General features: G+C 47.1%; 1 protein-coding gene across 1 annotated transcript in view; it reads left to right on the forward strand.

The window, feature by feature from the left end:
• Positions 1 to 993: 993 nt before the first annotated feature.
• The window catches only part of LOC110203946 (pericentrin-like), a 52,250-nt gene continuing 31,101 nt past the window's right edge, over positions 994 to 22,142 (forward strand). The window contains exons 1-6 of the mRNA XM_020980330.2: positions 994 to 1,062; positions 3,102 to 3,346; positions 4,237 to 4,336; positions 12,632 to 12,793; positions 13,115 to 13,182; positions 14,144 to 14,288. Of these exons, the coding sequence (XP_020835989.2) occupies positions 994 to 1,062; positions 3,102 to 3,346; positions 4,237 to 4,336; positions 12,632 to 12,793; positions 13,115 to 13,182; positions 14,144 to 14,237 (738 nt within the window). The 3' untranslated portion in view covers positions 14,238 to 14,288. The remainder of the gene's footprint in view (positions 1,063 to 3,101; positions 3,347 to 4,236; positions 4,337 to 12,631; positions 12,794 to 13,114; positions 13,183 to 14,143; positions 14,289 to 22,142) is intronic.

Consider the following 22,142-nt stretch of genomic DNA (forward strand, 5'->3'; position numbering starts at 1 on the left):
GGTACCTGCCTGCTTTGTTCTCTTGGGGTTTCGAAGCAGACTAGTCAATTTGGTGCTCTATGTGCATGTGTGTGCATATGTGTGTGTAGAGGAGACCATCCCTGCTCTCAAGGGGCCCTTTTCTAATGGGGCACATGCCATGCCCTGTCTGAGGTCCTTAGGGTAGAGCTGTGCCCATGATCCCGGGCTCTTTGGCAGGGGCAAGTCCCTCTGGTGTGCCTCTGGCATGGGGTGGGGAGGTGGTCCACCTACTAGGCCCCTTTCTGAAGCCAGCCCTGGACATGCTGCAGGGTGAGAAGCAGCAAGTTAAGGAGCTGCAGGCCCTCATGGAAGAGGAGCAGAGGCAGAGTCTGGAGAAGGACCAGCTGAGGTCCAGGACCCTTGGGGCAGATGCATGAAGCCTGGAGGGAAGCTGTGGTGCCCATTGCTAGTGGCAGCCCCTGGACATGCAGGGGTGGACAGGGCAGGAGAAAGGCTTGGGGCAGTTGGCGAGTGTAGACTCGGAGCAACTGTGGCATTTCCCAGTTTGTATAGCAGTCAGTAGCTGTGACTGATTGAGGGAGGAGGCCCAGGCCAGGCCAGGCCGCAGCTTTGGCCCTTCTTTTCCCCACCCAGGAACTGTAGGTGTCTTGGGAGGAGTGCAGCCAGATGTGGCAGCTGCTGATCAGCTTGCAGCTAGAGCAGAAGGAGAAGAAGGAGCTCCAAGAGAAGCTTGAGGCTGAGCAGTGGCGCTGCAGGGCAGTCCTGTGCCAGGAGCGCAACCAGGCCCTGGAGTTGCAGAGGGCCCTGGAGGTGGAGCGTGCCCACTCAGCTGAGCTCAGGGCCTCCATGAAGCAGGAGCGCCTGCTCATGGAGCAGCTGAGCAAGCTCACCCAGGAGGTGTGCGGGCAGAAGGAGGCCCTGATGTAGTTTGCCTTTGAGGGCAAGCTGAATGAGGAGAAGTCGCCGGCAGCCCAGCTCCAGACCCTTCTGGAGGATGCCCGCCAGCAGGGCATGGCCAGCTGGAAGCAGCTGGAGCTGGAGGTCCAAATGACCCTTGAAGAGCTCAGGAAAGAGAAAGAGGTGAGAGCACTGCTACAGGCCTCAGGACATGCCCTCTAGAGGCAGGAGCAGGAGCTGCTATTTTATCTGGAAGGCGACAGGGCCAAGCAGGGTAGGCTACACACAGAGCTGGAGCACTTAGAGACCAGGCCGAAGGAAGAGGCTGGCAAGGAGGCCAGGAGGGAGAAGCAGAAATGGCGTGAGCCTAAGGCAGAGGAAGACAAGGGCAAGAAGGGCAAGAAAGACCAGGAGAGGCTAGTGAGGGTCGCCTGCCCTCAGAACCCCAGGGTGCTTGGCATCTGTCTTCTGGCGCCAGGGTGCCCTCTGTGACCCCCCTTCCTGCCTGGGGGTGGGCTCTGTGGGACAGGGAATATCAAGCCTATGTTCTCTCAGGGGGGCAACCCTCCTACAGATGCAAGGTTGCTCCAGTCTCTGTGCAGAATACGGTTAGGTGGGAGGCTGCAGTGCATCAGTAAGCCAGGGAGAAGGAGCAAGAAGATTGCAAGAAGGAGACACAGCCAGAGGAGACTGAAATGGCAGAGACCTTTCTGCTGGAGCCTGTAGGTAGGCAGGAGCCCCTGGATTTCTTGAGAAGGTAGAAGAGGTGACACCTGAGAGAAATCTTTTTGGCAGCAGCATGAACCATGAATGGGGGATGGGGACCAATGAGGGACTGCCAGGTGAGAGGCAAGGAACTTGGACAATGTCTCTGGAGAGAAGAGATGACATGGTTGTCGAAATGATGAAGTGATGGATTCTGCAGCAATTGAGGGGAACTGGGAGGATTGGGGTATCCTCCACAGATAGAGGAAAATCCAGAGAAAGGGGTGGGTTTGGGGGAGAAAGCAACGAGTTCTGACACATTAGGTTTGAGAATGTCCAGAAGAGACAGGGCCCAATATCTGCAGGAAGGAGTCATCTGCATGCAGCTGACAGCTTGGTCCCATGGGAACTGGGAGGAGAGCAGGAGAATGGTGAGCCGGGGGTGGGCCGCTCCAGTTGGGATTTTGATGAGAATGGTGGCAAGCCATTGATATGTGTGTGGGCAACTGGTTGTAGAGAAGGATACAATTCCCCTTGGTTGCTTCCCTATGGACCTTTTAGAGGAGTGAAATTATCATGAAATAAGCCCAGGAATTATGGGCTGAGGTCTTGGCTTGAGGATACAATCTGCTGGGGACAGAGAAGGGAGGTGGCCAAGGTGAGAAGGGGAGGAAAGGAGGGGAGATTGTGGGGGAGGGGACCAAGGGATAAAAGATGAAGGGGAGGGGACATGAGAGAGCCCAGTGCTGGGGCTGGGAGATTGAGAGGTTGGGAGCAAAAGGACTGTCTTGTTGCAGTCAGTGGGGGCTGAGTCAAGACCAGATGACATGGACCAGAATACAGTTTGAGAAGAGGCGAGGTGGGCGGTGGGAACAAGGGCTTCCTGAGCAGTGGCAGTGGTTAGCAACAGTCCTCTTCGACTTAGACTCATGGCCAGCCTTGAGAACTTTGTGGGGTGGCAATATTTCTCAAGGCAGTGTGTTTCAGGGCCCTGACTACCAGACAGGGAAGAAGGAAGAAGAGCAGTAGTCCAAGGGCTTGGATTTGGATCGTGCCTCTGTGTCTCTTATGGGATTAGCTGTGTGACCTTGCACAAAGCACCTCTCTCTCTGGACCTCAGTCTGCTCATCTCTCAAACAGGAGAGTAGGGCCAGCTTGCTTGCAAGAGTCTCTTCCACTTGTGATTCTGTGCTCCCCAGCCAGCCACCAGTGTGCCTCTGTAAACCTGGCCCAGAGTCAAGCATTAGCCCACACACCCTGTGACCTTTTCTAGGAGGCTACATTTGTCCCAGCTTGAGCCTTTTCCCTGATGGAGCCAGTGACAGCCCTGTGGGGCTTTGGAGAACAGCAGGCCCTGTGTCTGCAAGAGCTGGGTCCCTGGCCCTCCCCAGCGGCGGGTCCTCCCAACTCCTGCATTCCAGTGCATCCTCTTCCTTGGCCTGTAACTTCTCAAGCTTGTGCTACAGCAGTGTGTAACATTGTGCTTTCTTCTCATCTTGTGCTTGCGGGGCTGGCAGCAGGAGTTCGAGCTGCAGCAGAAGAGAGGTGAGCAGAAAATCCAGCAGCTGCAGCACATGATGGATCAGCTGGAGAAGGACAAGGGCTTTGAGCCCAGAGCCTGGCAGAAGCATGGTGCTGGGGAGGCCCTTCCCCCTGCCCTGGAGAAGCTTCAGGGGCATCACAGTCAGCTGGAGAACTTGAGGCAGCAGCTGCTGCATGTGTCTGGGCTTCTGAGCAGCTTCATGAACCAAACCCTGAACAGGTGGGCCGTTTGTGACTGAGGGGCTGACATCCCTTAGAAGTCAGATGAAATGGGAAACTCAAAGTTGCCGGGAGTAGAAAATGTGGCCCTCTCTCCTCCCTCTGACCTTGGGATCATTCCCTCAAAGCCAGTGGAACGGGCCAGGTGCCCAGACTCACAGGTTTCCCCAGGTCCATCCTCCCTTGGGATGGGTCTGGGTTCTGTTGTCTACCTTGCTCTGAAGGGCAGCTCCTCTTGTCCCTGAGCTGGTGTAGCCAGGCAGCCTATGGGCTGTGCTTGGGATGGATGCTAAGGTTGTTGACATGATTGTAATCTATGTCCTCAGTGAGCTGGAGGCAGTGGAACCCCGATGCCTCTTGGTTATTGGCTCTGAAACCAATTGCTGGATGCCCTGGCTTTGGGCATTTCTCCAACAGGAGAAATTCCATTTCTTCCAATAGAAGGCATTGGAATTTATCAAGTTGCTGTCCTTGCCATTATCAGTGTTAAGAGGAATATGAAGGCAAGGCAGAAGCCAAACGGTTTGAACCTTCCTCAGGTTCACGTGTCATACAACCAGGCAACAACTGGTCACTTTGATAGCCCACGGGGTACCCGGTCACCCTTTGTAATCCAGCATCTCTGTTTTATGATTTGTCTTTTTTGGTTACAAGTAGGTTTATTGCAGCCTTTTGTTTTTCCATCTAAATTGCATCATCTCACGGAAACAGACTCTTCCATAACAAAAATTCTCCAGCCAAATCACTCACAAAGCTGGCTGAATCAGAATGTTTTCCCACTTACTTGTTGAAGTTCTTTCCCTCTGGCAGACAGAATGTTGCAAGGCCCTTGCTAGGGAGGTAGGCTATTGCAAATCTACATTTTTTAACACCTTCTTTTCTTCTTAACAGAACAATCAATGACTGGACATCATCAGATCAAAAGGCTGCAATGTCCTTGCTGTTTACTCTGGAGGAATTGAAATCAGAATTGATGTCAGGCCTCACTCAAGTAAGTTGGAGCCCCAGTCCTCATTGGAAATGAGTGAGGCCCCCCAAGGGAAGAGGGAGAGATATCCTTGCCCACCATGCTGTGACTGGGTGGCAGATGTGTCAGATGTGGGGTCTCCCGCTCCTTCCTCTGAAGCCCTTGTTCGCCTTGCTCTGACGCCTTGGTGTCTGCCTTTGGAAAAAAATGTTTGAAAAGGCCAGCTCAGGAAAATGGTGGTTTTCAGTCCCCTTTCATTTTTATGGATGACTTCTGATTTGTGGTTTCTTGCTGCCTTAGTTTACTTAGGATGCACTTGTGTAACAGAATTGTCCCATCTCTGTGATCAGGTGCTGGACTGTGGTCTCTCTCAAACCTTTACAGATTATGCTCACTTCTTGTGACAGACTGCCATATTTTAGTAAGACTAAGAATGATGTATTAACTTCTTAAGAAAGCATGTTCATCATGTCACATATGTAATATCCCCCCACCTTTCCTCTTCAAAAAATTCACAGAAGTCTCTTTTTTCTCCTTCCGATCCAGTTAGGGAAAAGAAGAACCAAATTTCTTGTAATTATATGCATAGTTGAACCAAACAAGTGCCCATAGCGGATGGCTGACCTCCCACCTCACAGATGGTCTTTTTGCAGAGCAGAGAGAACACCCCCCAAATGTTCTTTCTTGTCTAGCCCGTGCTCTCCAGTACTGCTCTTCCCAGCTCCGCTCACTTTCCTCTGCATCTGGTGAGCAGGTCTTTCCATGCCCACACCTCTTTGGAGTCACATGGTCCCTCAGCTCTTTCAGCACACTCATTCTCCTTCACATTGGTCTGCTTGATTCATTTATCCATTCCTCAGCTGATGGACATCCCCTTACTTTCTAGTTTTTGACACCATGAAGAGATCCTCTGTAAGTTGCTTCATTTTGTTTTTTTTTTTTTATGAGAAGGATATTTTCTGCTTTCTTTGATCTCTTTGAGATGTAGCCCTAGAAGTCACATAGCTGGGTCCAAGTGGCCTCACTGTTGAATAACTTTTTGCGTACGATTCCAAATTACTTTCTGACATGGTCAAGCCGTTCACGGATCCATCAGCAGCGTGTCCCCCAGTCCCGCCAACACTGATGATTTTTATTTATTTTTTCATTTTCTTTGTTAGTCAGAGGGCGATGAAGTAGAATCTCAGAATTTCTTCAATTTGTTATTTGATTAGTGGTCATTTTTTCACATGGCTAGAGAGAGCTTGAGTTTCTTCCTTTGAGAACTATCCATTCTTCTCTCCAGACCATTTGTGGATGGTGAATGGCTCTTTTCTTTACAAGTTTGAATCATTTCCTTATATATCTTGAAAATGAAATCTTTAGAAAAAGTTGCTGCAAAGTTTTTATTGTTCCCCGTTCAGGTCACTGTTTCCCTTTGAATCTTAGCTTCATTACATTTGTGTGTACAAAAGACATTTTTGGATTCGGCAACATAAACCATTTTCTTTCTTTAAAAATTAAAGAATTTAGTGATGATTTTAATAGCCATTTCTAGAAGAAAATTTTAGGTCATTCTCACTGTACTGTGAAGTCAATTAAGTGGTAGCAGCAGGGAAATGCAAAGTCACAACTGCATACCAATGCAAAGGTTCAGAAAAGGAAAACTTTAGTCATGGTGCAAACGAATGAAATCAGAGTCCGCAGATAGCTCTTACAGGTAAAAGAGGTGGTTTGATACTGAAAACACACTTGGAGGAGCCCAGTGCTTCAGAACAGGACTTGCGTAGGGTCACACTGGATGGCCCTTTGAAGACCAACTCTGCCAACACAATTATTCTTTTGGTTTGTTGGTTTGTTTGTTTGTTTTTAATTTTCATGGAACCCTTTAAAAACTTTTTAAAATTTTTACTTGTAACATTCACTTTTCTGAGATTTTGAGTTCCAAATTTCCCCCCCTCTCCCAGATGCCAAGCAATTTGATATAGGCCATACATATACTGTCATATTAGACACATTCTCACCTTAGTTATGTTGTGAAAGAAGGATCAGAACAAAAAGGAACAACCATGAGAAAGCAAAATCAACACAAAAAGGGAAAATACTTTGCTTTGCTCTGCTTTCAGACTCCATAGTTCTTTCTCTGGATGTGGATAGCATTTTCCATCATGAGTCTTTTGGAATTGTCTTCGATCCTGTCATTGCTGGGAAGAGCCAAGTCTGTCAAAGGTGACAAGATGCTTTTTCTGAGCTCGCTTCTGCCTGTCTCAGAATGTCCATCTGGCAGCACCCTCCTGGCCTCCTGATTCTTCTGAATCAGAGCCTGTGGCTATGTGAAGGTAGCTGTCCTGCCCCTAGCCCCTTCACACCTTCTGTCTCCTAACCACCTGCCTATGTCTGGTGGCCTGAGGTGTATCGTCCTCTGCCATGCTGGAGAGGCTCCTGCATAAAGTCACACCTACAGTTTATCTGCCAGGACTGTGGCCCCTCCTGAGGTGGTATGAGCAGGGCAGGCTACAGTGAGTGCTTCTCTCAGCTCTTGGATCCTGGCCTCTCTTGTGGATGGAGACCTTCTGGGCTGCTATCACACACTGAGGACTACATATACCCCGGGGACTCCTGCTCCTCCATCTTGTACTTGTGGAGCCAAGGAGAATCCTCACATTTATTCCTATTGCATTTCTTCTTCACAGACTTGGTCCAGTGGTCTAACTTGTGAAGACACAAAGCAGATGGTATCAAGTACTAGGTCTTGGCTCTGCTCCTCAATAGCTGTGTGACCTTGGCAAATCACTTGACCCCTTTGACCTTTCCTTACCAGGACCAGGGGGAAGAGGATGTGGACTGGCTGGCCCCTGACATCCTTCCAGACCTGAGGCTCTTAGGAGACCCACCAGCTTAGCTAGTGGGGCTCTCCTATGACCGTCCTCATCCTACACTTGAAATTGCTCTCTCCAAATGCTCCAGTGACCTCTTACTGAACAGACCTGATGGTCTTTTGTCAGTTCTCATTGTGCTCGACCTACAAGGTGCCCTTGACTCACCCCCTCCTGCTCTTCCTACCTTGTTGACTCCTCATCCTTTGCCTACTTGTTGGGATCAGGATCTATGTTTCAGGGGCTTCTTCCAGGGTCTGTCCTTGACCCTCTTTGTTCTGTGCTGTCGAAGTGACCCTGTCATCTGCGATGATGCGGCCTCCATCTGTGTCTCCTGCCCAACTGTGCCCTGGAGCCTTGAGCTCCAAGCTTCACCAATGGCCTGCCGGAGACCCCCTGAGATGTCTCTATCACAGCAGGCCTAAACACCTCCTCTACCACTCCAAATCGCCCCTCTGCCCAAACTCCCAGATTCTCCTTGAGTCTGATGTTTCCCTGGCCACAGGGAAGTTAACAGACTTGTTTGGGCTACCTCCACTGGCCATGGTCTCTGCTTACATGGCCATGCCCTTCCTGCGTGCCTTATCAGCTCTCCCCCAGTTTTTTCCTTGGCCTTCTGGCTAGGCACTTTGCCTCAAATCTCTCTGCACCTCCTTCTGTCCTACACAGCATTGCCAAGGGGCTTTTCCTTTAGTTGCTTTACACTGCCCTGCCCTATCAGCTCCCAGGGCTCCCTATTGCCTGCAGGAGAAGATGTCAATGTGTCTGTGTAGCTTTTAAGCTTTTTACAGCCACATGCTTCACTGCAACTCCACTCTCTGTGACCTTGCTGGCAATGGATATCTGCCATGCTGGAAATGTGCCCCTGTCCTGTGACTGCACACTGGCAGACCCACGTCACCCACCACCTTTTACATGAAGTCACTGCCTCCTCCCCAGTCTGTCATGTAGTAATTCTCCAGAGACGTGCTGATTGTCCCAAAAGGCTCCTTGCAGATTGAAGCTTTGATAACTTAAAACTCCATGAAAATGGTTTTGGGACAACTCTGTATTTGAAGTGAGTGTGTGTCTTAGCGCATGTGGGTAGTGTGCTGTGTGTGTGTGTGTGTGTGTGTGTGTGTGTGTGTGTGTGTGTGTGTGTGTGTTATGCCTGACTCAACAGCCTTGTCACCCCTTCAGAAAAGGAGCAGTGGATATTGGGTTCATCCATCCTGGATGGAAGCAGGCATGTTAGCTTGCTTTGATGGCTTTGCCTATTCTAGATGTTCATTAGCCATCCCTTTAATAGTATGTTCTAGGAGTTTTCCAGGAATTGAAGACAAACTCATTGATCTAGAGTTGAAACTCTTCACTGTCTCACTTTGAAAAAGGTACATGATGTGGACTTCTCAGAGCTGTCTGCTAGAGGCTCTCCAGTGACCTCTGCTAGCATTTTAGTGTTCCAGCATATGGTTCACTCAGGCCTGGTAACTTGGTCTCCTCATGGATAAGTAAGCTGTGTTCTTCTTATCCTCCTGCTGATCTTGGCCATTTTATTCTGTTCTTTCTAGTCCAAAGGTCCCTTTGCTTCCAAAGCCAAATCTTCTGCTTTTTTGTTCTTTTGTCCAGTATAATTGCTCTTGTTCTCTCCCAGTATTTCTGTGGATAGCCTCCTCTTTCCTCTTCAGCCTTAGCACATATTGGACTTCAATACCTCTCCCTGTCTTCCCACAGGATTCTGCCATCCTTTGCCATGCATACTTTTTACCTCCCCTGTCTTACAGCTGGCTATCTTTCTTTTCTTTTCTTTTCTTTTTTTTGACTGAAGTGCTAAAACTTAAATGCATAAGAAAAGAACAACAAACATGTCACATGTACAGTAGAACTGAAGTGGGGATTCAGAATATATAACAATAAATTTCCATTTCAAGAAAGCCTGTATCATAACTATTGTGCATTGTGTTCAGAGCTGTCCATATTTTCTTTTTTTTTTTAACACACTGCTGAAAACCTGACAACTTATTAAATGTACATTTCCTTTTCATTTGGGATTATGCTTAGCTTTGCTGGATGAGATATTTTCAACTGGAACCCAAGTTCTTTTGCTCTTTGATATATAATGTTCTAAGACCTGCTACTAGGTCTTATGTGATTGTAATTGTGGCCCTGATATGTTAATTTTTTTTTTCTTGTTGCTCATAATATTTTTCAGCAGTTGGGGGTTTCAGAATTTGACTATAATATTCCTGTGGGTTTTTGTCATAGGATCTCTTCTAGGTGCCAATTGGTAGATTTTTTTTATTTCTACTTTCCCCTATTGTCCTAATGTTTCAGGACAGTTTTCTTTCATTATTTCTGGAATTATTGTATGAAGAGTTTTTGTTTATCATAGCTTTTAGGTCGACCATTTACTTTTATGTTTTCTCTTCTTCATCTGTTCACATTCTCTTCTATTGTTTTGTTTCATTATTTCTCGGTCTCTTAGGACTGATTCTCCAATTGTGCCATGAGACCCCCTGTTCTAAGCATACTTTTCTTTGTTTTCAATGCTGAATAGTCACCATGATTCATTATGTCATCTTTTTTTGTGGGGGAAAATCTTAAAAGGTTGGAATTTTCTCACCTACTACTCTATCTTCCCAGAATCCTCTCTATCTTTTAAAAAACTATATTGGTTGAGGAATCTCAGCTTCATTTAGCTCTACCTCTTTATAACTGTTGCAGAAGATGGTATCAGAATTTCATTCTTAAGAATTCTCCATCCCTTCTGCTGAGATGTCCCCTAAAGAATTGTAGACCCTGGGATATTCTATCTCACTTCCCTTTGAATCTTTAGAAATCTGCTCTCCTTGAAGGTGGGGTTCATATCACACATTGCGTGGTCATCCTTTCCCTTAATGCAAACTCTTGGTGTTTGGGGTCCGTCCCCATAAAGTTTCCCATCCTTTCTATTCCAACAACTAGTTCCTTCCTGTTCGGAAGAGTGAAGTCCAGATAGACATTCCCCTGTTGCTCCTTGAACCTTGTAAAGAATGAAATTGTCATCATTGTAAAGAAGGACAAGACATCGAAAAAACCTTCATATTTCATTTTTTCTTGATTACATGTAAAAACAATTGTTCACATTCACTTTCTAATACTCTAAGTACCAAATTCTCTTCTTCCCTCCTTCCCCCACCCCCTCATTGAGAAGGCAAGCAGTTTGACATAGGATATATGTGTACAAACCACATTAGCCTGCTGTGAAAGGAAACACAGCAATCCCTCCTCCCCCCAAAAGAAAAGAACAATAAAGTCTAAAAAAGGAGGCTTTGATCTACATTCAGACACCATCAGTTCATTGCACTGCTGAGAATAATGAAGTCTTTCACAGCTGATCATCACACTATATTTCTGTTACTGTGTACAAGGTTCTTCTGGGTTTGCTCATTTCATGTGGCCTCAGTTCATACTGGTCTTGCAAGGTTTTCCTGAAGGCATCTTGCTTGTCATTTCTGATAGCAAAGTAGTATTCTGTCACAATCATATACCACAATATTCAGCATTTACCGATTGATGGACATCCACTCAATATCCACTACTTTGCTGCCACAAAAAGAGCTGCCATCAATATTTTTGTACATATACTTCTTTTTCCTTTTTTTTTTTATCCCTTTGGGATACAGACCTAGTAGTGGTATGGCTGGATCAGAGGGTATCCATGGTTTTATGGCTCTTTGGGTTTAGTACCAAGTTGTTCTCCATAGTGATGAAATCAGTTCACCACTCCAGCAAGAGTACATTCGTATCTCAATTTTCCCACATCTCTTCCAACATTTCCCATTTTCCTTTCCTTTCATAAGAGCCAGTCTGATAGGTGGGGGCTGGTAACTGAAAGGTGTTGACATTTGCATGTCTCCAGTCAGTTGTGATTTAGAGCATTTTTCTATATGATTATATATACCTTTGATTACTTGGTCTAAAAGGTGTTTTCAGAGCTAGTGACAGGGGCCTGCAAGTTTTCAGTTCTTCCCAGATGGAATGATTTAGGAGAGATGTGGTCACTGCTGTTCTAACCCATGCCTCCTAACCTCTGGTCTGTGAGCAATCAGAAGTACCCTTTTGCACCCTGGAACTGTGACCAGGGTCCCAGGTTCTTCTGGTGTCACTGCTGTGCCCCAGTCCTCACCTGGCTGTATCTCCTTTCTTCGCATCCCTCTCATCATTAGGCTATGACTGCCCTAGGAGATCCCTTGGGAAGGAGGCCTTGGCTTTGCTAAATGGTTCCCAGCCATGAATAGTCACCCCTGGTCTTCTCCTGAAAAACAATGCCCGGGCATAAATCAGTGTCATCCACGTGTTTCTGAAGGACAATGGCTCTCTCAGGAATGCCCTGAGCACCATGACCCAGAAAAAGGTGGAGATTTGCAGAACTGTGTCCCGCCTGGAGAAGACATGCAAACCCCATCTGGAGAATGGCTGTGGGCCCATCCTCCACCTCGGCTCCTGCTTTACTCGTGTTCCTCTGGGAGGGGTTGGGGGTGCAGCTGGAGGTGCCCTGGCTACAATTCCCAGTAGTGGGCCCAGAGTGGCTAGAGGGGCAGGGTCATGGGGTGGTCATGAACAGGTCTGGCAGGTGGTTTTCATTGGTGGAGAGCCTCTGCCGTTGGCTACAAGAGCTCAGGAAAAATCACTGCTGGGTCGTGTATAAAGTGAGGAAGCAGGAAGAGAACCTAGGTAGGGCCAAAGCTCTTTATACTGTCTGCACTACTCAGCAAGACACCTGCTTTGGCACATGTGAAAAAGCAGAGTAAGGCTCAGGGTGGTTGCAGAAAAAGGGGAGGATCTTACAATCCCTTCCTGGGAGAGAAGACGGTCTGTCCATGGTAGGCCAGGAACCCTGTGCCTCTCTCTTTACTAGCTTCATTTGCCCAGGAATGTCCAATCAGACTTAGCTCTGACATCCTCAGGCCTCAGGGACCTGGCAGGCCTGCTCTCTGTCCCAGCAGCCAAGGCTGCTACTCTACACTGTGGGGGACTGGTCCTACCTAGCTCACTCCTAGTTTTCTGGGTCTGAGTCACTCTGCTTTGGCCTGCCATTTAATTTAGTAGGTGCCTACTCGAAAAGGAGCTCCAGAGAGAAACTAGCAGCCTGGTTGAGGGGAGGCCCCAGCTGCCTTTCCATCAGGTCTTGTTTTACAGATGTTGGGTGTTTGTTCTTGACCCACTGATGCCCTGGGGCCTAATTGGTGACAATATTGCCTTCCTGGGAAATACGATTCACCTCATCTCCCCTGGGAGTAGTAGAAGGAGTCACAATTTGAGCTTCTTTGTAAAAGACTCAGTGGGACACATACCTGCATCTGACCATGCAAGGAGGAGGAAGTTCCTCTGGGTGTGTGTACAGCCCTGGCACATGCCATCTAGGGAAGCCCTCCCTCCAACTTGATGCTTGTATCCTCAGAGGCTGATAAGCTTCCTTTACTTTTGTCATTTCTGTTTGAAGTACAAATCTATGGACCACATTGGCCCGTTGCCAGAAGCTGAGAAAGCTGTCTGGAGACAAGAGAAAATGGCTTCACAAGGCATGAGGCACAGCAAGTCAGGGATGGTGAAAGCTGCCTTCAAAAGTGAAAGCAGCCAAGGAGGGAGCACATCTCTCTACAGGGTAAGGCAAGATAGAGCAAGATATGAGGGAGGAAGACCTCAGGCATTGTGGGGGCCTGCAAGGCTGTCTCCTGCCCAAGGGCTTGGGGTATGGAAAGATGACCTGGGCATTCATTCCTGTGGCTTCTGTAGACACCACTCATGAGGCAATCACAAGGATGCCAGTGGGCTGCTGGTTACCTAGAGGAGCCAGGGCAGGGGGGCGGTGTGGAAGAATACTAGCTGACAACCTGCATGGCAGCAGAATGGTGGGCCACAACATCGTCGGCATGAACAGAGTGCCAGCCACTTCATCTCATTATCCTCTTCTTTTCCTTTGAAGATGGAAAAGTCGTATCTGCATTTCCTACCAGCAGAGAGCTCCCTGAAGGCCCTGATTTATCAAAACAGGTATCTCCAGCTGCTGATTCAGGGATTTCAGGATTTTGAGCAAGAAACCCTCTCCATGGTTGCACATTTGGGAGTGTACCCCTCCAATAAGACACACAAGTGGGCTCTTACTTCTTGCCCCTTTCACCAGTTTGGGATGGAAGTAGGGGTTGTCATTTCCATATTATGTTTTATTTTATTTATTTATTTGTTTCTTTCTCGATAGTTCAGTTTTTCAAAAAGTTTGTCTTCTTGCAATGCTCTTAGGCTTTAAATATATCAATTTTGCTATTCAGATTTGTTTTGTTTTCAGAAATTACACTACATAATTGCAATACTGATCCAACAATTTTGTCTTTACTTTTCTTCTTTTTGTTTTTTCAGCCAAAGACAAGGTTTATTAGAATATTGTCATGTCAGGCAAAGTCTTAAGGAGCCCAAACATGAATAAGCAGTGGTTACACTATAAGAATCTCAGGACTGAGATGGAGGCAAAATAGACCTTATAAACAGAATGACTGTGGGAGGGATCTAGGAGTGGCCAAGTAGTCCTTGAGGGTGGGAAGTGGCCTGGGGCCATAAGGAATTAAGACAATGGAGGGCAGTTTGGGTGTAGCCGCCAGGAAAGACCAGTTGAAAGGCAAAATCCACAGATTTAGCCATTTGGGAGAGTCCAGGGTCTTTCCTTTTTGGGGCTCAGATCCCAACCCCATCATTCTCCCCTCAAACAAATGGCAACCAAATTCTTTTGGAAGAAGGGGCAAAGGTTTTGGCTTCTGAAACTGCTACCCACTGGCAAGGGGCATAGAGCTGTCTGTGCCTCGAGGGCCTCCCAAACAAGAGGGTGTCTGGAACCAAGTGCAGGCTGCATCCACAGAAAAAATGTGGGTGAAGAGGTTAGATGTTTGGGGTGCTCTGCTTGAACCCCAAGATCGTGACACCAGACCCCGCCTGAATGAATTCAACTCAAATCTTCTTCCAGCCAGAGAAAAAGTTTATTAGTCATAAATCCTATAGGCCAGATGACACCCCTAAGGAGGAGCAAGCAGAAGAAAAGCTCAGCTTTTGAAGCATGAGAGATTCTCAGCATCTGAATGGGGGCCAACGTGGATTTCATATACACTAAGGTAACTTTGGAGGGCTAGAGCAGGGGGCTGGGAAAAGGGTCTACATAAGAATTCGGATTGGATGGTCTGAGAGGTTCAATAGACAATGGGAATAGATAATGAAGGGAACTGGAAGGCATCTGCATAAGATCAAAAAGTGGGGCTAGGACTTTCAAAGGGAGATAAGGGGAGTCAATAGAGAACCTAAAAATGTAAAGGTTTTCTGGGACCTCTGGGAAAATGGGAGCCAGATTCTTTTGAGGGCAAGGGGCAAAGGCTCATCAGAATAAGATCAAAAGGTAGAGCTAAGGCTTTCAAAGGGAGATGAATGGCTGGGGCCTGTAGACAAATGGGAGTCAGATTTCCTTTGGTCAAGGGGTGAAGATCTCTGCTTGTACCCATATCCCATCATTCCCCGCTCAAACAAATGGGACCCAAATTCTTTTGCTGTAAGGGGTGAAGGTCTAGGCTTCTGAAACTGCTTCCTGCTGGCAAAGGGCATAGAGCTGTCCCTGCCTCTCTGGGTGCAGTTCTAGGGGTCAGAATTCAGAACGTGGCAGATGCCAGCTTCAGTGGGCTAGACACTTCAGACTCTGTCTGTGAATGTTGGGATTTACAGCCTGAGCAGTCATCTGGAAGTTAATGGCTCTGACCCCAGAAGAAAGGAATCTGGCAAGAATAGGCAGTAAACATGGACCAAAGAAACACAAGAGAAATATGATCAGTAGGGAAATAATAGGGGCCAGCACAGAAAGAAGCCAGGACTCACATGAAAAAGATGGTTTGTAGCACTGAGGTGATTGTGAATTTCTTGCATCCAATTGGCCTTTTCCAAAATATGTTCAGAGCAGAGTTCTACCTGCCCAGAGTTGTTGATGTACATGCCACAAGATGCATTAGCTAAAGCATATACACCCCACTGGAGTCAAGTAAGCAGTTTCAGGCTATTCTATTATCTTCAACTGCTTTTACTAAGGAATGCAAAGATTGCTGGATTTCCCAGAGACCACAAGGTATCACATTTGCCAGAGGACATGTCCCCAAAATCCATGTTTTGCCCTTAAGGTAGAGACTGTGGGCCATGTCATTGAAAATGGAAAAGAGGGGTACTAAAATTCTGAAGGTGCACACCCCAAAGTCTTTGTAGGCTGTCAAACATTGGGTAGCCAGGACAGTAGTTCTGGGGTCTTGCATGTGTTGGCACTTCGTTTCACCTTTTCCTCCAAATTCTTGCCACTAGTGGCATCTTCACAGACTGTAATGCAGGTCAGAAGATTAGCAGGAACTCTTATAAGACCTGTCTCCACAGTGATGTTAACTTGTCTAGTGGCCTTGGAGCTTGTCTCCTAAGTATGGGAATATTGCCCTGCAGAGAAGCAAGTTGTACATATAGAAAGAGTAGCCCATAGAGAAGTGGAAGAATAAATGAGGTGGCATAAACTTGTGAAAAAGTCGTATTGTGGAGGGGGGCTTTGTGGAGATGAGAGTGTAAGTGGTCTACCTGGTTTCCCAGTTTGACCAGGGAGTTATCTTCCCACTTTTGGAGGCCAAATGTAAATTGAGAGGCTTCCTCAAACAGAATGAGTGTAGCAGCCACTGCCTGGAGGCTTGCAGGACATCTAGCAGCAACAAAGTCTAAGGGTTTTGAAAAATGAGCAACCTGGCTAAGATCAGGTCCTAAGAACTTAGTTAGGGGCATGGCAGTCAATTTAGATTTTAAAATCACAAAAGCTTTAGCCTGGTCCAGTCCCCACTCTTCACGGAATGAGTCAGGACCCAGAGGCACATCATAAAAGGGCATAACAATAAAACTATTATTAGGTATCCAGAGTCTAGAAAATCTTGCCAAGCCTAGAAAAGTTTAAAATTGTTTCTTAGTGGCTGGGACCAGAAGAGGGTGGCCCGAAACTTTACAGACTGGCATGCTATGTGTACTTTGCTCAAAGGGACCCTATAGGCTTAAGTTCCCAAGAAATTAAGCACTCCTGAGGCAGAGGCCAAAGAAGCTCTCTGGCTGGGTCTACAACTAAAGCTATGGGAAAATACTTTAGGGTCTTGGAGGTGAAGAACAGCCGGGGTGGCAAGAGTAGTTTGCCCAGGAATTCCCTGATCCAAAATTGTCTCCCACACTTCCAGGGGAACATGGGGAGGTGTGGTACACAGAGGGAAAAGGGATATGGGAGGCTGAAGTAGAGAAAATTGCCTCCCCAACTTCACCATCAGGTCCCTTCCTAAGGAGGGGGCAGGGCAAGAGGAGAACATGAAGGAGGAGTGTTTAAACAACAGATTCTCAACGGGTCTGTCTGGAGACATCTCTAAGTTACCCCTTCAATGCCCATTGGGTCATGGGGCCATTAGGGACACAGTGATTGGTTAAAGCAAAGAGCACAGCCATGGTAAAGTGGGTAACCTTACATTCAGCCTCGATTTCTGCCCTGGGGTTGGTGAGAGAGGTGGAGAAAGTGGGAGTGTTGCCTGGATCCAGGCTCCCTTGTCCTCCCCAGTCTTGAGAAGACTGGAGGACAGGGTACTAGTAGCTGCTCTACCACTTCTACCTTGGAGACAATCTTTCTTCCAATGCCCCTCCTGGTCACATCTTGGGCAAGGTCCTGGAGGTGTCCATCTCGGGGGCTCCCTGTGGCCTCCCCTGCCTGAGTTGCTGGGCTTCCTCCTAGGGCATGCGCTGGAGGGCACTCCTTGGAACAGTTACCCTCCTGCTGGCATCAGAAGCAGGTTTTCCCACTGCCCAAGTTGCCGGGAACACCCTTGGGTCTTTTCCTGACCATGGTAGCAGCCAGGAATCAAGCATGTTTGTTGTCTCTAGCCCTCTGCCTGTGTTTTTTCTCCTCGAAGATCTTGGCTTGGGCCCACACCCCATCATGGGGACACTGGCTGCTACTTGCTGTTTTGCTACCAACTGTAGGTGAATGGCCTGGAGTGTGGAAGACAGAACTCTGAGAGAAAAAAAAAATGCAGGGCCCACATATGAAACAGGGACTAGAGATTTAGGGCCCAAATATGAGAGGAGAAAACATGCTTAGCTCTGTTTGGTTTCAGATAATTCAGTTTTCCAAACACCCTGTATGAAATCCACCTCATAGCTGGACTCAGGAATAGCCAGGCGGGTAACATTCCTGTCAAAGGAACATAATGGGGAAATTCAGCCAAGAGGATCACATCTTAGACTGAGGCTAAAATTATCCTCTCAGCTTTTCCTGATGCTGACTTCCCACCAGTGTCACCTTCTCTAAGTAGCTGGTGGCATTTCTCTCAGGTGGTGGATTATTGATTCAATTGATTATGACCCATCACCCAACTCAAAATCAAATCCTATAAGCTTTTACCTCAAACAGCACATTTTACTAATTACAGCTTAGGAAAATCTTTTCCAGGAGTTACACCTCAAACTTCAATATATCCAAGTGTAAAGAGCCAATCATTAGAGATTTCTATACACTTGCAAATTCTCAGCAAGCCACACATAACCCAAACAAGCTTTTTGACTAGTTTACACATTGAAACGGTAACCACAATGGCTAAATCAGTTTAGTGGTAACCAAATTATGAAAAGTTGCTTGACATGCCTGATAACAGAAATCTCACCAATTTGAAACTTGAAACAAAGCCATTACTACTCAGGTGACTTCAGTTTTGTTCAATGCATTTCCAAATTACTTTCCACAGAGAATCAACATCTCATCTTTAACAGTGAAAACTGCCAATTTCAAAGAGCATGCTTAGCCAAGTTCAGAGGCCAGCTTCTTTAGCTTGAGCAGGATGTGCTGAACCTGGGTGATGCTTCCAGGCACAGGTTGCCCCCGAGCCCAAGGCCATTGCCAGTGGGGCCCATGCTGTAGCTGCTGCCCCTTCCCCCTCCTTCCTTTCCCATGTAGGGTAGGGCGAAATCAAAGGTGAGAGGGAAAGGATGAAACTCTCTTGTCCTATGAGAGGGGTTCCAGATACCCTCTTGACTCCAGTGAAGGGAGTGGGAATAAGAGTGACCAGGGTTGTAAGGAGGAGTTCTGAACTCCTCAATCACAAAACCTCCAGCATCTGCCAAGATATTTTTACTACTGTAACTTTCTCTGTAAACTCCATGAAAGAGAATTCAGAGGTGGAGAGGGAAAGGAGGAAGGAAGCCTCAGGGAACCAAAAAGCAACTGCAGTCTTCCCCAATTCCCTAGTGCCCAGGGAATTAATACAATTGAGCATACACTTCCAGATAGTCTGTCCTTCCTTGTCCTCTGTGCTGCAGATGGTGTACCCAGGTTCAGGCCTTGAACCGACCCCGCAGACCGTGAGCCAGAGAGCAGCAGGCTGAGTGTGAGACAGCCTCATAACTGTCTGCCAAAAGTACCTCCAAGCATTGGTGTTTGGAGAGCAACCCTAACTGAAGAGCAAGAAAGGAGGGGAGGGGGGAGGTTTACACGACTTCCAGTCTTGGCTGGAGAACTTGGGGTTAGGTGTTTCCCCATATGGGCCACAAAATGTGCGTTTAGAGGTTCAGGGTCCTGGGAATCCAAAATCACAACATGTGGGTCCTTCCAAAAAGAATTCAATCGAAGCCCTCTTGTAGCCAAAGACAAGGTTGATTAGAATATTGTCATATTGGCAGACTCTTAAGGAGTCTGCACATGAGTAAGCAGTGGTTAGATTATGAGATCCTCAGCAGTGGCTAGATTTTAAGAAGCTCAGCCTTTACTTTTCTTTGAAAGCAACAAACAGAATGAGAGTGTTCAGAAAGTACTAGCAGGCATCATTGAACCCAAGATACTAGCTTTAGTTCCAAAAAGCTCTTCCAAAGACTACATTTCAAGACTACTGTATACTTGAGAGTCCTTTTATTCTCTTAAATAGAAATAATATAATAATTAACAGTCCATGAATGTTGGTTTATGTGCATGGACTAGCTGTGACTCTTTGTGGGGACCTTATGTGGCACATGAGGCATTTCAGTAATATAACATGTTGTCATATGCTTGCTCAATCATCAGGCATTTATGAAGTAACTCCTTGAAATCCCAATTCCAAATGTGAGTAAACGTCACCATTTATTGTGAACACCCCCAACACAAACCCAAATTTTGAACAGATTTAGCTCTAGGAAGGAGATAAACAGTTTAATTTCTCTCAAGCTGGTTTGGCATGCATTGCATGAAAGTTCAGTCCCAAACTGAGTGCCAGGGTGGCAGAGATGAGTAAGAACATTCCAAGCATGGTGGAAAGCCAGAGAAAAGGCCCTGAGTTGGAAGACAGAGGGTCATTTGCAAAGAACAGCCAGGAGGTGACTGGACAGAAGAAGATGAGGTGGGGAGAGAAGTGTGAGGAGACTGGCAAGGAAGAAGAGGGCTAAGTTAAGAAAGGCTTTGAAGGACAAGCAGAAGATTCTGTATTTGATCCTGGAGGCAGTAGGGAGCCACAGGCTTACTGATGTGAAAAATGATTTTTCTTAGCAATCATTATCTTGAAAACTCAGAGCTTCCCTATCCCACTTTCTTTCTAAATTCATTCCTTCTTCGTAAGGAAATGAAGATGTAATGTAGTGGGTCTGTTCCTGCTCATGAAATTGCCTGCACAGGTCTGGGAGAAGGTTGATTCCTCTCTATTATCAAGAGAGGTGATAGAGAAATTGATGTCCCTTTTATCAGGATCCTGTAACAGGGGTCACTGCCTGAAGACCCTCATTTTAATGTGGTCCACTTCCCAGAGTTGATTGACATCCTTTGGGAACACCTATGCTTCGAAGGGCATATAAGGCTGTACCCCCAAAATCAAATTTGAGCCAGTTTTAAATTGCTGTCCCTCAAGGGTGCCAGGTTTGGACTCAACTTCCATGCAATGCATGTCAAGCCAGCAGAGGAGTAATTTACCTGTAAACAAGTGCACCCTAACTTCATTTGTCTCTTTCTCAAGCTGACTGTGTTCAAAATTGGGGATTATTTTGGGGGGGTTCCCAATAAAAAGTGATATTTACTGGGATTTTGGATTGGTGTTTGAAGTTTGGCCTGTTTCCCCCAACAACACTGGTTCTAGGCTGCCAAAGGACGTTTTGCAAGAGAAGACTTCTTTTTGCATAGACGTAACTTAGAGTATGTCAATCAAGAAAGAAAACAAGAGAATTAAACAGTAATAATCTTTGTAATAAGAGCTAAGCCATCTTTAGGATCCTTTGTGGGGCTGCTTAGATCCCAGCTTTTTGGGGAGTTGACAAATGCAGAGGGAGCAGACTGGGCCTGAGGGGCAGCTGAGGTCAGGCCTGAACATACTGCTGCTGGCCCCTGAAACGTGCAGAAGATCGCCCCCCCCCGCTGGCTTCTGGAACCAGTGGTCAGCCCTGTGGTGTCACTCGCTGCCTTCCTTCCTGAGGTTGAGAGTCAGAAAGGACAGTGATACCATTGTGGCCATCAGCATTTCAAGGCCAGCCCCCCACCCCTAACTTGGGCTGCAGTGACTATCCCACTTGCAACCTTGGGAGGCACCCAGGAATGAATAGCTTTTTTAATCTGATGAAAAAGAACGATGAAATAGTTCTATGCATATGTACAAACAAGTTTATATATATCATAGAATTGGCCAGGAGGCCCCAAAATTTTCCCTCCTTCTCCCATCCCAGCCTTAATACCAAAAAGCTGCCCCCTCACCCTATCCCAATAAACTTCACACCTGATCATGTGTTAACCTGGCCCCCAAAGAACTAGAATCAGAGCTCAGAGTAAGAGTTTAATGAGCCTCCAATGCCCTGTTTCCCTGCAGAGGTACCTGGGGCATGTCACGTCTGCCCCAGGGATAGAGGGCAGCATCAGCTCAGCACCAGTCCTAGACAGAAATAGGGAAGAGCCAATCTTAATAGGATCCAGGCCAGTCTCTTGCCCACCATAGCCACAACCACATGAGTGGATGGTCCCAAAGGAGAGAGTACAGTGAGTGAGCTCTAGGTGAGGAGGTGAATGAAGCCATGGCTAGAATGGAGAAGTAGGGTCTCTGGACTCTTGAGTGGCAGGTAAGAGAAACCTGGTACCAGCAGCATATGGGAAGGCCTTCTCCCCATGGCTCTTGGCTGCACTGTGAGCCCACCTCTCTTTCAGCATTATCTAATCTAGTTGTAATTCTCTAATAATACTGCCTTTCCCACACACCTGAAACCTTCCAGTCCTGTGTACATGAAGTCCCAGTGGGTAGAAGGGACCACCAAGCCATGGCTACACCTGCTGCAGCTGCCATACAGTTTGTAAATGCCATTCCAGGTGATCCTGGGGGCAGAATTTCCCTCAAATCCAGGCTGTTGGTGTTGTCAGGATCTCAATTCCAGACATTTGTTGTCATTGCCAGGTACTTCCGATTTCAAAGACTACTCCATCATGGCTAGTGGTGAAGAGAACCATGGAAGGTCCCATGGAGAGAGGCATTAGCCACCTGCAGGAGCATACCTACGTCAGACTGGCTACCGGTGTGCCCTTTGCCAGTGCCCAATTTGTCATGCCCTTACTACACCAAATTCCTGGCCCTAGACTCAAGGTGGCATAAGCTGTGTTTCTGTGGGACTGCTACTGAGCATAGCAGGGCCTTCATTAGTCCCTATTGCATCCCCAACATATAGTAAATAATGCTGATGATGGGTACTGAAGCAGAAATTGCTCAGCTGGTGGTCTTCTCCATATCAGAGAGGGCTTGGTGGGCAAGATGGCTCTGCAGAGGTGGACTCCCACCTTCTTTCTGTCTCCCAGAAGTCATAGTGCCCAAAAGGGATTGAGCCTAGGGGAGGGAGGAGGAGGTGGGGGAGCTGCTTGCTGGTGGCTGACGGAGGAAGGGGTGAAGGGACAGGGCAGGGAGGTGCTAATTGGCAGGCTTGCTCACCCACCCGTAAAAGCAGTAAAG

This window comes from Phascolarctos cinereus, unplaced genomic scaffold (genome assembly GCF_003287225.1).
Source record: "Phascolarctos cinereus isolate Bilbo 61053 unplaced genomic scaffold, phaCin_HiC Scaffold_1;HRSCAF=81, whole genome shotgun sequence".
Lineage (NCBI taxonomy): Eukaryota > Metazoa > Chordata > Mammalia > Diprotodontia > Phascolarctidae > Phascolarctos > Phascolarctos cinereus.